The sequence below is a fragment of the Pithys albifrons genome, chromosome 19, assembly GCF_047495875.1.
Source record: "Pithys albifrons albifrons isolate INPA30051 chromosome 19, PitAlb_v1, whole genome shotgun sequence".
Lineage (NCBI taxonomy): Eukaryota > Metazoa > Chordata > Aves > Passeriformes > Thamnophilidae > Pithys > Pithys albifrons.
In genome coordinates this window covers 10224483-10237825 of record NC_092476.1, presented here as the reverse complement: position 1 = coordinate 10237825, position 13343 = coordinate 10224483, and the positions used below count along the sequence as shown (strand labels likewise).

The window sequence follows — 13343 nt, the reverse complement described above, 5'->3', positions numbered from 1 at the left end:
GCCTGGGAGTGGGGCTCAGTGGGGTCAGTCCTGACTGAATCCTGCCCTGCATGGCTGTGCCTGGGGTGTCTGGGAGGGAGTGGCAGCACCAAGAGCACCAGAGGTGTGGGACTGTGGGGCTGTGCCTACCAAGGAACTGGCGGATGTCTGGAGAAACTTGGTGCAGCCACAGTGGTAGGCAGGGATGGAGGGATCAAGGTGGAGATGGAGGTGGAAGAGAGAGGTGGAGGAGGTGGGAACAGTTTGAAGCTGCTGGAGATGGGTATAGAAGTGGAAAAGAGGAAAGGAATGCTGAAGTAGATGTGGAGGTGGGACTAGAGTGAAGGTGAAGGCAGTCAAGGTGGAAGTGCAGGAGTTAGGGGGGGAGGAGGTGGATGAAGTGATGAAGGAGACAGGAACAGAGATGGAGAAATGGAGATGGAGGTAGAGAAGGAAGTAGGATTGGGTCAAAGTGGCTTCCAAGAGCCCATGTCCTAAATCCATCTATGGGAACAAATCCAGGGTAGAACCAGCCCAAGTTCACACTGGCATCACCCCAAATCCAGGCTGGTACCACTCCATGCCTATGATTGCCCCATCCCATGGGACTCAGACCATGACATCCTATGCTGATCCCACCCCTCAGTTTTACCCCCTGGACCCCCCTCAACCCCAAATCCTCCTCCCAAGCCCTCCACATGGCCGGGCCTGGTGCTGCCAGGGCAGGAAGCAAACACCGGCGCTGCTGGGCAGTTCTCAGCGCGTGGCACACGGATTTATTTGATTTATTGATTGCTTTGGGGTTCTGGTGCCCCCCGGATGCCCACCTGGGGCGAGGGGCACGACGCAAACGGGGTGGGGGCAAAGCACTGCCATTTCCATCCTCCCTCTTGGACCGGCTGGGCGGGAATGGCTCCAAATAAAACAAATCTCTCTATATTTTCTCTCTCTATATGTACAAATATATAATATATATATATCTCTGCCGATATATATATATAGAATCTTCTCTCTCTGGAAAGGATAAAAGGTTAATTTGTCTGTGCATGCACGACTAAAGCCACCAACCCACAGGACCAGCAGGTGCCAAGGGATGTGTACCCTCGCCCGCCAGCACCCCGAGAGCCCGAGGGGGCCACATCCTGCATTCCCAGGTTATTGCTGGTCAGATCCCATCCTGCTCCGGCAAACAAGCAGAGGGGGAAGAAGCTGAAGAAACTAAATCCCACTGCAAAGCACCGGCGAGCTCGTTGTGACCTGGCTGGTACCCAGTGGCACCTGCCGTCGGGGCACAGAGGAGATGGTGGCATCACCCCAGGATGGTGGGTGCTGCGGGGTGGGGGGTGCAGGCACCCGGTTGAAAGGCAAAGTCTGGATAAGGCAAAAAAAAATGAAATAAAGAAGAGCGACCGCCCCCAAACCGGGCACTTTGCCACCCAAAACTGGAGCGCCCATGGCCCTCGGTGCCGGTGGCCAGTGCTGGCCCCTGGGTGCTGCACGATGAGCTTGGGGACAGGGACACTGTCATAGGGCTGTGCTCTCTGATTCCTCCTCCTCCTCCTCCTGCCGGGGGGTCAGGCTTGGCCCCGAGAGTCTCTGCGGTGCCTCTGGTGGGTCCCGGCACAGGGCGGCATCCAGAGGGACATGGAGGGAGGGGACCTCAAAACGGAGCAGACCTGCGGGAGGGCAGAGTGATGGGGGACGCTGTGGCAGGGGTTCGGTGGCAGGACACCCACCAGGGCTGGCACCGTATTAGTGCCACCACTAGGAATGTCATCAATGGTCTCTGCTCCATGCCATCCACCCTGAGCTGGTGGTGACACCAGCTGTCCCCACATGCTGCCGTGTCCCACGATGCTCTCTCTGTCCTCCCACCAAGAATGGATGACACCGCTGTCCCCTCTACCAAGGGACCCACAGGGCGAGGCTGCACGTGTGGGGACAGAGGGTGACCACACCCCCAGGTGGGCAGTGTCACCATGTCCCTTGCTGAAAGCAGAGCAAACTCAGGTAGGCAGGAGCTCCTGAGGGCATATGGCAGGGGAGCTGCAGCTGTACCAGAGATCATGCCAGGGTGTGATGTCAGGGCTGCAGCCATGCCAGGATGCAGTGCCAGGGTGCAGTTCCAGAGCCACAGCAATGCTGGAGCAGCACTGTGTGTAATCCCAGGCTGTGACGGCAGAGCCACATCGATACCAGTGCCACCCGAAGGCAGGTGGCAGCCCCTGGGGAATGGCCTGCCCCGCTGGGTGCCCGGGGCTTGGTGCCACCTGCATTGTCCCATCCCTTACAGGCAGGATGGGCACATGGGCATAGCCCTCTGCCCCACCAGACCCCATGGGGGGCTCCCTGACCCCACACTCTCCCAGCCTCTCTGTCTCTGATGCCACCTGGCCCTTTCCAAAGCATCCCTCTGACTGTCCCCCTCCAACAGCACAGCCTTCACTGCTGCAGGGACATCGTGGGGGACACGACACCAACAAAGCCCAGGGACAGGGAGGTCAGAACAGCAGAAACAGTGGGAACAGCAGCACAGGCTCATGGGGCTTGCCAGGGACACCACCACCTTCCTGGGGACACTGCCACTTTCTAAGGGTCATACGTACTTCCTGACTACATTGTCGTCTTCCTGGGCTCATCATCAGCTTCCAAGGGGGACACTGCCACCTTCTTGGGGACATCACCACCTTCTGGGTGATGCTATCACATTCCTGGGGACAGTTCCACCTTTCCACAGAGGATGCCACTTTCCTGGCAACAGCTGGCCTTCCCAGGGATATTGTCAACTTTGGGGGGGACACTGCCACCTTCCTGGGGTCAGCACCACCTTCCAGATCACAGTTCTGCCTTTCCAGGTCCAATTCCACCGTGCTAGGAGCATTGTCACCCTCCTGGGAGATGCTGCCATCTTCCAAGGGACATAGCCAACTTCCTGATTGGGCTCATCACCGACTTACTGGGGGACACTGACACCTTCCTGGTGACACCACCTCCTTCCAGGGCACAGTTCTGCCTTCCCAGAGCCAACTCCACCTTTCCAGGGGCACTGTCACCCTCGCAGGGGACACTGCCACCTTCCAAGGGATATAGTTACTTCCTGATTACATTGTCATCTTCCTGGGCTCATCAACTTTCTGGGGGACACTGACACCTTCCTGGAGCCACCACCTCCTTCCAGGGCACAATTCTGCCTTCCCAGGGACACCGTCACCCTCCTGGGGGACACTGCCACCCTTCCCAGAGTTTCCTCCACCCTCCCCGCCCCCGCCGCTGCCCCGCCGGGGTTACCTGTGAGCGCGCCGTCCCCGGGGCCCGCGTTGTCCAGGCGGGGCGGCTCCGGGGGCTGGGGGGCGCCGGGGGCGGCCGGGGGGGGCTGCGGCGGTGGGGGCAGCGCGGGGCGCGGCCGCGGCTTGGGGGTGGGCCGGGCCCGGGGGGCGGCGGCGGCGGCGGGGGACGGCAAGAGCGGCGGGGGCTGCCCGGGGCTCGGGCAGGGCCCGGGAGGGGGTCCCGGGGGGCCGTACGGGGAAGGGGTGCTGGGGGGGGTCGGGGACAGGCTGGCGGGGGAGGGCTGCCCCCCGCCCGGCTCCCCCGCGGCCGCCCGGGGCGGGATGGGCGCCAACTTCTTGGCCACTGCGGGACAGAGACACGGGAAGGGGTCAGGGTGCGGGGGGCGCACGGAGCGGGGCCCCCCTGCCCCGCAGCCCCCGCCCAGCTCCTACCTTTGCGCAGGGTGTGCGGGCTCTGCTCGGCCGGCGGGCCGGGAGCGGGGGGCGGCGGCGGCCCCGGGCAGAGCTCCGGGGGCTTGAAAGTGCTGGGGCGGGGGACGGGCGGAGAGAGAGAGAGAGAGAGACAGAGAGGGAAAGGGAAAGAAGGAAATTGAAGAGAAAAAGGAAGGGAAAAGAAAGGAAAAGGGAAGGAAAAGGAAAATATTAAAAAGGAAGCAAGAAAAAAATGAGGAAAAAAGGAAAGGAAAAAACGGGAGGAGGAGAGGAGATTCGAGGAGAGGAGATTTGAGGAGATTCAAGGAAGAAGAAGAAAGGAAAGGAAAGGAAAGGAAAGGAAAGGAAAGGAAAGGAAAGGAAAGGAAAGGAAAGGAAAGGAAAGGAAAGGAAAGGAAAGGAAAGGAAAGGAAAGGAAAGGAAAGGAAAGGAAAGGAAAGGAAAGGAAAGGAAAGGAAAGGAAAGGGAAGGGGAAAAGAAAAAAGAAAAGAAAAAAGAAAAGAAAAGAAAAGAAAAGAAAAGAAAAGAAAAGAAAAGAAAAGAAAAGAAAAGAAAAGAAAAGAAAAGAAAAGAAAAGAAAAGAAAAGAAAAGAGAAAAAAGAGAAAGAGAATGAAAGGGAAATGACAAAACAAAAGGGAAAGGAAAAGAAAGAAATCAAACAAAAAGGAAAAGAATCAAAAATAAAAATGAAATGGAAAGAAAATAAAATGAAAAATGAAAAAGACAAATAAAGCAAAAATCATGTAAAGCAAAAATGAAGTGATCCAAAAAATAAGGGGATTAAATAATAAATGAAAAATTAGAAGTAAACAAAATTTTCAAATAATTTTAAAAATAAACCAAATAAAAATTAATAAAAATTTAAAATTAAGTAAAATAAAGTGAAAATGTAAAAAATTAGTCATAACCATAGAAAAGGAAAAAAATAAACAGCAGAAGGAAGAAGAGGGAGAGCAGTGAGGTCTTTCTCAGCACCCAGTGCCCCCCTCCCGCTGCACCCCGGGTGTTCCTCAGCCCCAGCCGCTTGTGGCCACCCCCCGGACCCCCCGAGGGAGGTGAAGTCCCCCCGCCCCCCGGTCGGGGTTCCCGCGGTTACCTCGGGGGGCCGAGTCCTGCGGCGCGGGCGGGCGGGCGGCTGCCCCGGGGCAGGAGGGGCGCGGGGGGGACCCTGCCGGGGGGGCAGAGCCACGGGGACAGCGGGGGACAGTGCCACGGGGACAGCGGGGGGCAGTGCAGGGAGCAAGGGGAGAGCAGCGAGGAAGGGGCGCGGGGAGCGGGGAGGCTGCGGCTGCAGCCCGGCCAGAGGGGCTGTGCCCAGGGTGGGGGACGGGGCCAGGAGCCGGGGGACGGGGGGTCCCGCTCATCCCCGGGGCGGGGGGCGCTGGGGCCCCCACTCCGCCAGGCAGATGCCAGGTCAGCCCTGCTGCAAAGGTACAGAAGCACCATAAAAACCGGCAAAAATAATAGAAAAGGGAGGCAGAAATAATAAAAGAGCAGAAGCGCTGGCAGGGGGACTGGGGGAGCGGCAGGGGAGCCCTCGTGGGGATGAATCCCCAGCTTTGTCCCATGGCATGACCCACCCGGGGCTGTTCCCCCCCACTCAATGTGTGCACTCCAGGGCAGAGCCCAGTTCTGCTCCCCTTTCTGGGAAAAAATAAAAAGGTGGGATTTAGGCACTTTCTCCCATCTGACCTGTGCAAATTAAGGTCAAAACCAGACTCTCGGCAGCCAAAGGGCTTGGAGGACTCTGGGCTCCCTGCAGCTTTTCCCTTCACCTTCCTGGCACCTCCAGTCCAAATTCCACTGCAGCCCAGTGATACCCGTGCAAGTGACTTTTGGGAAAATCCCTGAAGGCAGCATAGGTCCCATGGGAATGGCAGGATGGGGATGTGGCAGTGGCTGCAAGGATGCTGAACATCCTCTTCTGCAGCCCTCAGGATGCTGCTCCTCTCCCAGGGGTGCCGAGTATCTCCTCCCTCTGTTCCTAGGATGCCGTTCATTTCCCAGGGCTGCTGAGCATCCTCTGCTATTGCTCCCAGTATGGTGCTCCTCTCCTCCTGCTGTGCTCAGGGTTCTGCTCCTGTCCCAGAGATGCTGAGCATCTCTTCCTGCTGCCCCTGGCACGTTGCTCCTCTCCCAGGGATGCTAAGCATCATTCCACCCACAGCCCCCAGGACGCTGCTCCTATCCCAGGGACATCTCTGCTGAGCACCGGGCGTTGTTTTACCGCTGGTCTTACACAGGGGGAGGGAGGATGCCCTGGTTGTGGACACAGGATGCTGGTGGCCTTACCTTGTCCGCTCGGTTCCTGGGGGGAAGCCGAAGCTGGTGGGAGGCGGGGAAGGCGTGGCTGAAATCTCCGGCGATTGCTCGGGAATGGGCGAGTGGGGCGTGGGGGGCAGCTCTGCGGGCGGCGCTGGGGGCTGAGTGGCTGGAGGGGCGGAGGATGCCTTGCGTCCCGCTGAGGTGCCTCGGCGAGCCACCCACGAGGTGTCCATCACCCTGACACCCATGCTGAGGGGCACAGAGATAGGGGCTCAGCACCCACCCAGCGGGAGGGCACTGCCAGCACCACGTCGCGGCTCCTTTGAGGTGCCTCGTCCCTAAAAACGCCTTCTCCATTGGGAAACTGCTGGGAATGAACCCAGGGTGGGGTGGGACGTGCTTGTGTCTCTCACCGGCCACCTCTCCCTTCCACAGCACACAGCAGCATTCTCTCAGCACCCACCCAGCACCCTCCCAGCAGCTTCCCAGAACCACTGCAGAGGTTACAGTACCTTTGGATTTTCCTAAGGCTGCATGGGCAGAAACACACAATTATTAGTGTGATAAACCCTAAAACTGGACAGTGCACAGAGTGAGAGCCAGCCCACTGCTGGGCAAAGGAGCTGTGGGGCAAGGGGCAAGAGAGAGGGCACAGCAGGGACCAGGCTATGACAGTGGGAGGGACAGCTTGGGACATGACCTGGAAATGAGGACTTTTTTGAGATGGGGAGAGCCCTGGAGTATTTTCTGAAGTCAACCTGACTATATGCAGTCCCTGTGAGGTAGCGTGGTGGAGGGACATGCACATGCTGCAAATGGGGAGCTTTCCCCTGAAGCAAAGCCCACAGACCTTAGGGACACCAGGGCACCTGTCTGCAGCACAGCACAGCCTTGGTGTCACACCACGGGCCACCCCACTGCCATCTGCAGTGGGTTGGGGGTGGAAGCCAAGCCCCGGGCTCACCTGAGCATCCTCAAGAGGCTGGCATGGAGAGCAGGAGGTACTTCCACCTTAGGACCATCCAACTTCCACAAGTTCAATGCCACCCACCCTGAGGTGGTGGCAAGGCCAGTGATGTTCAACATCCTCTCTGGCTGCCCCCAAAATGTTGCTCCAATCCCAGGGATGCTGAGCATCCTTTCCCCCCAAAATGCTGCTCCTATCCCAGGCATACTGGCAAAGCCATCACCTCCCTCTCCCCAAACCCTGGCATTTCAAAGACCCTACCCATCCTTCTTGTAAAACTCCAGCATCATGTTGTCCGTGGCCACGCTGAGGGGCCGCCGTGCCTGGTCGTGCTGCCGGCGGTCGGCGTGGTCCATGTCCGGGGAGGGCATGGAGCTGTAGTTGGCATTGTGGTTGACGTGCATGGGGCTGCCGTAGTTGCCTGTCACGTTGAACTCAATGTCTGGGGGGTGGGAAAGGAGCAGGGAGCATTGATGTTGTGATATTGTCCTCAGTGAGGGGTAGGACTGGGGGGATTGGCCCTGCAGAAATACTTGGAGGGGTCTCAGAGGAGCTGGGTTGGGCTCACTGCTGTGAGTCTTGCCAGATCTCTGCCTGAGCCCCTCCCTAAGCCAAGGCAAGCAGAGGGAGCTGGCACAAATTAATCTGGGAGCTCAGCACCTCCTCCCTAGAGAGGGCCAGGAGGTTGACAAAGCCCATCCTGCCCCCACAGCCATGGGGCACAGCCTACCTCCAGGGAAGAACCAGTCAGCGTGTTGGATGAGCGGCTCGATGATGCCCACGATTTGAAGCGAGACAGTTGTCATCATCTCTGTCATGTTCCTGTAGGGTGTTGGGGAGCACCTCAGTAATCTCACCACAGTCCAGCCTTGTTTCCAGGGGGGTTTTGCCCCCAGTTTCCCCCTCAGCCCCTTCACCAGCATCCTCACCCTTCTGCCTGCGGCCAGAGGAGGTTGGGCCCCAGCACGATGGCCACGTTGCTTGGCGTCATTTTATTCATGTCCTGGTACTCGGTCAGCTTGGCCAGGAATTTAATCACGTACCTGGAGGGCAGATCCAAAACATGCCAGTGTATTGATCACACTCTCTCTGTCCCCTTCCTGTGTCCTGCTGGCCTCAGACTCACCTGATGTTGTTGTAGTTGGCTTTGGGCAGCTTCTCACAGGCGTTCCAAAGAGCTTGGAGCCGCTTCTCCTGCTCTGGGATGCTGTGAAGAGGTGGGAGAGAGTGTTATCCCCCATTCCCACCCCACCTGAGGCTTTGGACCCCTCCATCCCTGCCCTTGGGGCCCTGAGAGACCCTTGGGCCGCCACCAACAGTATGCAAGTAAATTAACGCCCAAAACTTGGCCAAAAGGAGAACGAAACCTTTTCAATGGAGATTGGTCTCTCCCCACTTCCTGGCTCTCAGACCTCAGGGAAACATCCCAAATGTTGTGAGCCATGTCAGAAATAACTCACAGCCTCCAAACTACTCATGGTGAACTGGGATGCCACCACTTGTGTCACAGAGGAATGGGGAGATGCCCCAGACTCACTTGGAGGCCTGGATCCACTCCTCATACAGCTCAAAGGTCATGAGGGGCTCCGGCAGCTCTCGCAGGTAGGACTTGAGGGCTCCTGTGGCACACAGGGGACACAGGGATTGGCACTGCGGGTGGCACCAGCTGTTGGGCACCAAGTGGTTTTGCTCCTGGGCATTTTGACTGCCATCCCTCCCAACCTTCCCTCCCACCAGATCCCAGAGCACCCACTAGTCTCCTTGGCTTGATGGAGCCTGTAGCACCCCGTGACCTCCAGCAACCACCTTGCCACACCCATCAGCCCCTCCTGGCACCTCTCTAATTCCCTCCATCAGGCATTCTCCCAGGTCTCCATTATTTGTTTTGGCTTAGAGCATTCATAGCATCTTGTGCTGGCAACAGGTTCTCATTATTTGTTTTGGCTTAGAGCATTCATAGCATCATGTGCTGGCAACAGGTTGCCATTGGGAAACCAGGGTTCAATCCTGTGCCTGCTGGAGTGCTTGGCCGTGGAGGGGAGCAGAGACTGGCACTGAAATCCAGCTAATGCTTATCTGCAGCCTGGGGGTTTGGATCTGTGCTTGGGGAGTGACTTCTCCCCAGAAGAGGCAGAGAAGATGAGAAGTTTGATGTTAACATGAATCTTCCTAACTGCTCCCTGCTCCTGCAGAACCTCTCCTAATCAATGTCTCCTAATCAATGACATAATCAATGATGGACTTCCCCAGGTCTCTCTCTGCCCATCTTCAGCCTGTCCAGGTCCCTCTGGATGGCAGCACAACTCTGAGGCAGCCACTGCCCCCAGGTTGTCATCTGCCAACTCACTGAGGGTGCACTCTGCCCCATTGACCAGGGTATTCATTAAGAAAGATATTAAACAAAATCAGACAGTACCAACCACTGGACTACACTACTAGTTCCTGGCCTCCAACCAGACTCTGTGCCACTGATCCATCCTCTGGGTGCCCATAGTGGGTGCCTGAATGAGCCACCCCCTACACCATCAACCTCCCTGCCCCGAGGAGCCCCCACCTGCGATGGCATGAGGGTCAGCTGAGTACTCCTGCACGTCCACCACGCAGCAGTCCAGGGCCGCCTTGAGCTTCTTCAACTTGGAGGCCGAGGGAGCCACTCGGAAGAGACCCTTGGCAGAGGCCATGGGAGAGCATCAGACAAGCTGTGGGGCTGGGGGTGTCCCCAGAGCCCCTCAGTCCTTGTCCCTGCCCCAGAGGCACACATGACCCCATTCATGTGGTTGGACACAGGACCCACCTCCTCCTGCATCCCACACTCCAGCAGCATGGTCACACACGCCTCCACGGGGAAGGCGATCTCCCGCCCGCTGACGGCCAGGTGCTCCTCCAAGGGCTTCCCAAAGGAAGGCTTCTCCATCCACGCCTCTGTGATGGGCAAAGGGGGTGACAGGATGAGGAGGATGGTGCTGGATTCAGCATCCCCTCTCTGAAAGGCTCTTGGATCACTGCTTTGATAGCAAAATATTATGTTTGGGTGATGCTAAAAGAACAGGACCCTGACCCTCTGTTCTGGGTGGCTCAGGAAGTGCTTTTTAAGTATAAAATCCAAGGAAATGTTTTCCAGTCATCACATAGGACATTTCAAAGGTGCTGGATAACACTTCCAGTGGGAAAGAACAACAGGCAAAGCTTTGCAATATTTTTCCCCCTTCTTCCATCACAGTTAGAGGCAGGAATGACTAGTGGGAAGGAGAGAAAGAACCCCACCAGTCATTCCCTGCTCCATTGCAGTGATGGCAGGACCCTGAGATCTGCTTTGTGAAGAAACTGCTCCTAGGGCCATCAGCTGGGTCTCACCCCAACCTTGGGCTCCCAGCCCAGTGCCTATGGAGGCTGCACACCACAGAGTGACAGTCCAAGCCTCCCCTTGGCACTGGGTTCCCACTTCCAGGGCTGTGCTCAATGGAGATTTTCACAGAATCAGAATCCCAGAATGGTTTGGGGTGGAAGAGACCCCAAAGATCATCTAGTTCATCCCTCCCACCATGAGCAGGGACACATTCCACTAGATCAGGTGGCTCCAAGCCCTGTCCAACCTGGCCTTGAACACTTCCAGGGATGGGACAGCCACGGCTTCTCTGGGCAACCTGTGCCATAATCAGCCAGGTTCCCCTTTGCCATGAATCTGGCTGGATCCTGCACCCCATGGCCAAGTGGGATAGGGATGGGATGGCCTCCCCAGCATGGGGGCAGGTGGGATGCAGAGAGGACAAAGGGAGGATGCTCAGCCACAACACTGCAGGGTCTCACCAGAGCCAGTTCAATGCATGGCAAAGCCCTGCCTGGTGTTGGCCTGACACGGGGGCCTCAGTGTCACACGTGGGACTGGGACAGACCCCGGGGGCTCTTACCCTGCTGGGCTTTGATCTGGGGCAGGACGTTCTGCAGAAGAGCCAAGGACTTCCGATGGTACTCTGCCTGCACCTCGATCAGCTGCGGAGACACAGCCCCAGCAGTCACCCCTGTGGCTGGGGACAGGGAGTCCCGTGGGGATGGGTGGCACTTACAGTTTGGAAATAGTTTGCATAGTCTACTTCTTTGGCCACAAAATTGTACATGTCAGCCGAGAGCTGGTCCTGCAGAGAGCAGAGAATTAGTCACCCTCTCACTCGTGCTGCCCTGATGGCACCTTTGGAGGTCACCAGGAGGGACCAGCTTGGTCACACCAGGAGCCAACACGGCACAGTGCAGCACTTGCTTGAGATGTGCTTGGGATGTTGAGTATAAGGCAGCACCACGGGGATTTGCTCTCTGCCACACACACACACACCTCCTGCCTCACCCTCCCACCTCCTTCCAGAGCCCACAATTTTCCAGCACCATGGAAATTTCATGCTCGCAAAACAGACTTTTCCATTTCCAGAATTACTCCTTCCTGAGAATCCCCTGGGATAACTGAACTGGAGGAAAACCATCAGGGCTTTAAAATATATTCTGGTTGCAACATCCACCTACGTCCATCTACAGTGAATATACTGGGGGATTTCCTGGCTGCACTTGTTTGCTGGAAATTGCTACGTGTGTGGGGGGCTGTGATGGCCCAAGATGGGGGGAAACAGACTGAGTTTGTATTTCAAAGTATGTGGGTTTTGTTTGTGTCCCTGGAGAACAGAGTCAGGATTTGAGACACTCATCCATCTCCATCTCCTGCCTCAATCCTGCCCAACATCACAGCACTGGGTTTATGCAGCCTTTGGCATTTTCTGCCCCAGGGGAATTTAAAGTCACACAAAACTTGTGGTGAGTTTTGTCACCAAATCCCACAGCCCATGACAATGCTGCTGGCACTTGCTTGGACACTTCTCCCATCCAGCATGATCAGCTGAGAAGGATCATGATGTGTAGGATGGTGGGCTGGCACATGCCAGCACTTCCTGCAGGTGTTGGGAGTTAAATTAAGCTTATTTATAGAATATTAGAAATTACTGTGTGACTGCTGAGGGTTCAGTTGCATTGTAACTTGCTCACAGTGGGCCCTGCTCAGAGCTTAGTGTGAGTGAACTTAGTGTGAGGAACAGGGGAGGAAATGCAGACTGGATCCACTTATCCCACCAGATAAGAGGATTCAAGGGAAAAGACCTTCAAGAACCAGCAACAGATAAGGGGTGAGACCTTGGTAGAGATAAGGTAGAGGGTAAACATAAATCAAGCTTGCAACTGAGTTACATCAGCCAGAAGGTGAGAACAGTTATTGTCCTGTCTGTGTGGACATGGTGAGAGAATCCAACAAGGTGTTAGAGGACCCCAGACCAAAAATCACCAGAAAACCAAGAGGTGTGAGCACAGGGACAGCGGGGACATCAACCAAATGGGTAAAAAGGCCACAGTTGTGTTTGTTCAGGGTCCCTGAACAACTCCACCAGATGGAGTTGTTCCCACAGCTGTACCACTCAATTATTAAATTATTTTTTCTTGGAATTGGATGTCTGAGACTCTTCTGTGGGAAATATAAAAGACAGAAATGTCTAATAATTTGGTGACTCAGGTGGGACCCCAGGCGACCACCTTCAGAACTTCCTGTCTCCAAACATCCAACTGCTAGTGTGGGTGAGCTCACCTGGGACCTACAGAGTGGGAGGCACCAAAGGGTGAGTGTTGAAATTCCCTAAGCAGGTTTGGTGAAGATCCTGTGGGTTTGATACCCTTCTAGTGTTGGGGAGACTTGCAGCTTGTTTACAGTGCTCAGCCTGGGGCAGTGCAAGGTGCAGGGGGTCCAAGACACTCACAAGGTGCACACAGAAGGGGGATCTGAGTCTCTCTTAACCAACAGAAGAGGGTTCAGGTCCCTCTTAGGGCTTGAACATTGTGGGAAATAAATCCAGCAGAGAAGGCAGAGAAATGTCTTTAACAGCAGGACTCTGGTGGGGCTGGGTGTGCTCAGTGCTGAGCTCACTGACTCCTGCCAGGACAGATCCCCTGGGAATGGGATGCTCTCCAGCTCCACTGGGATAAGGAGGATGGGGACAGAGGAACTAGGGAAGTCCTGCTTGGCTGGTGAGCATCACCCACTGCCACTGGGCTGTGTTTGGGGATGGGGACCAGACAGAGGAAGGTTTAGCACAGGCAGTGGGGTAAGAAAAGATGCAGAGTAGGGTAAGAGGAGAGGCTGCAGGTTTTCTGGGACACCATGGTCATTTCCCCCAGCAAGGAGTGATCCCCCAGGAGCCCTGGGTACCCTGCAGATCTCCACTCTGTTGGCTGCCTCCTCCATCTCCTCCCTGAGAGCATCAGCTTTGGCTCCCGAGGGTTGCAGGTTGCTGGCCAGGCCCGAGGACTTCATGGACTGTTGCCATCTGTGGAGAGGGCAGAGCTGTCACAGAGAGGGACAGGGACCAGTGTGGAGCAGTGGGCACAT

The 13343-nt window shown here is 56.2% G+C and overlaps 1 protein-coding gene across 3 annotated transcripts in view; it reads right to left on the bottom strand.

The window, feature by feature from the left end:
* Nucleotides 1–658: 658 nt before the first annotated feature.
* Nucleotides 659–13343, bottom strand: part of ARHGAP44 (Rho GTPase activating protein 44) — a 30075-nt gene continuing 17390 nt past the window's right edge. Inside the window, exons 7-21 of one of the 3 annotated variants that reach the window (XM_071573834.1) lie at nucleotides 13164–13281; nucleotides 10996–11064; nucleotides 10840–10921; nucleotides 9726–9853; nucleotides 9486–9597; nucleotides 8469–8550; nucleotides 8058–8138; nucleotides 7861–7974; nucleotides 7662–7753; nucleotides 7193–7373; nucleotides 6477–6494; nucleotides 5992–6213; nucleotides 3699–3790; nucleotides 3268–3609; nucleotides 659–1655 (exon numbers count right to left, since the gene is read on the bottom strand). In XM_071573834.1, coding sequence (XP_071429935.1) covers nucleotides 1504–1655; nucleotides 3268–3609; nucleotides 3699–3790; nucleotides 5992–6213; nucleotides 6477–6494; nucleotides 7193–7373; nucleotides 7662–7753; nucleotides 7861–7974; nucleotides 8058–8138; nucleotides 8469–8550; nucleotides 9486–9597; nucleotides 9726–9853; nucleotides 10840–10921; nucleotides 10996–11064; nucleotides 13164–13281 — 1885 coding nt within the window. In that variant the 3' untranslated portion in view covers nucleotides 659–1503. The remainder of the gene's footprint in view (nucleotides 1656–3267; nucleotides 3610–3698; nucleotides 3791–5991; nucleotides 6214–6476; nucleotides 6495–7192; nucleotides 7374–7661; nucleotides 7754–7860; nucleotides 7975–8057; nucleotides 8139–8468; nucleotides 8551–9485; nucleotides 9598–9725; nucleotides 9854–10839; nucleotides 10922–10995; nucleotides 11065–13163; nucleotides 13282–13343) is intronic. The other 2 variants (XM_071573836.1, XM_071573837.1) reach the window with 2 other exon arrangements.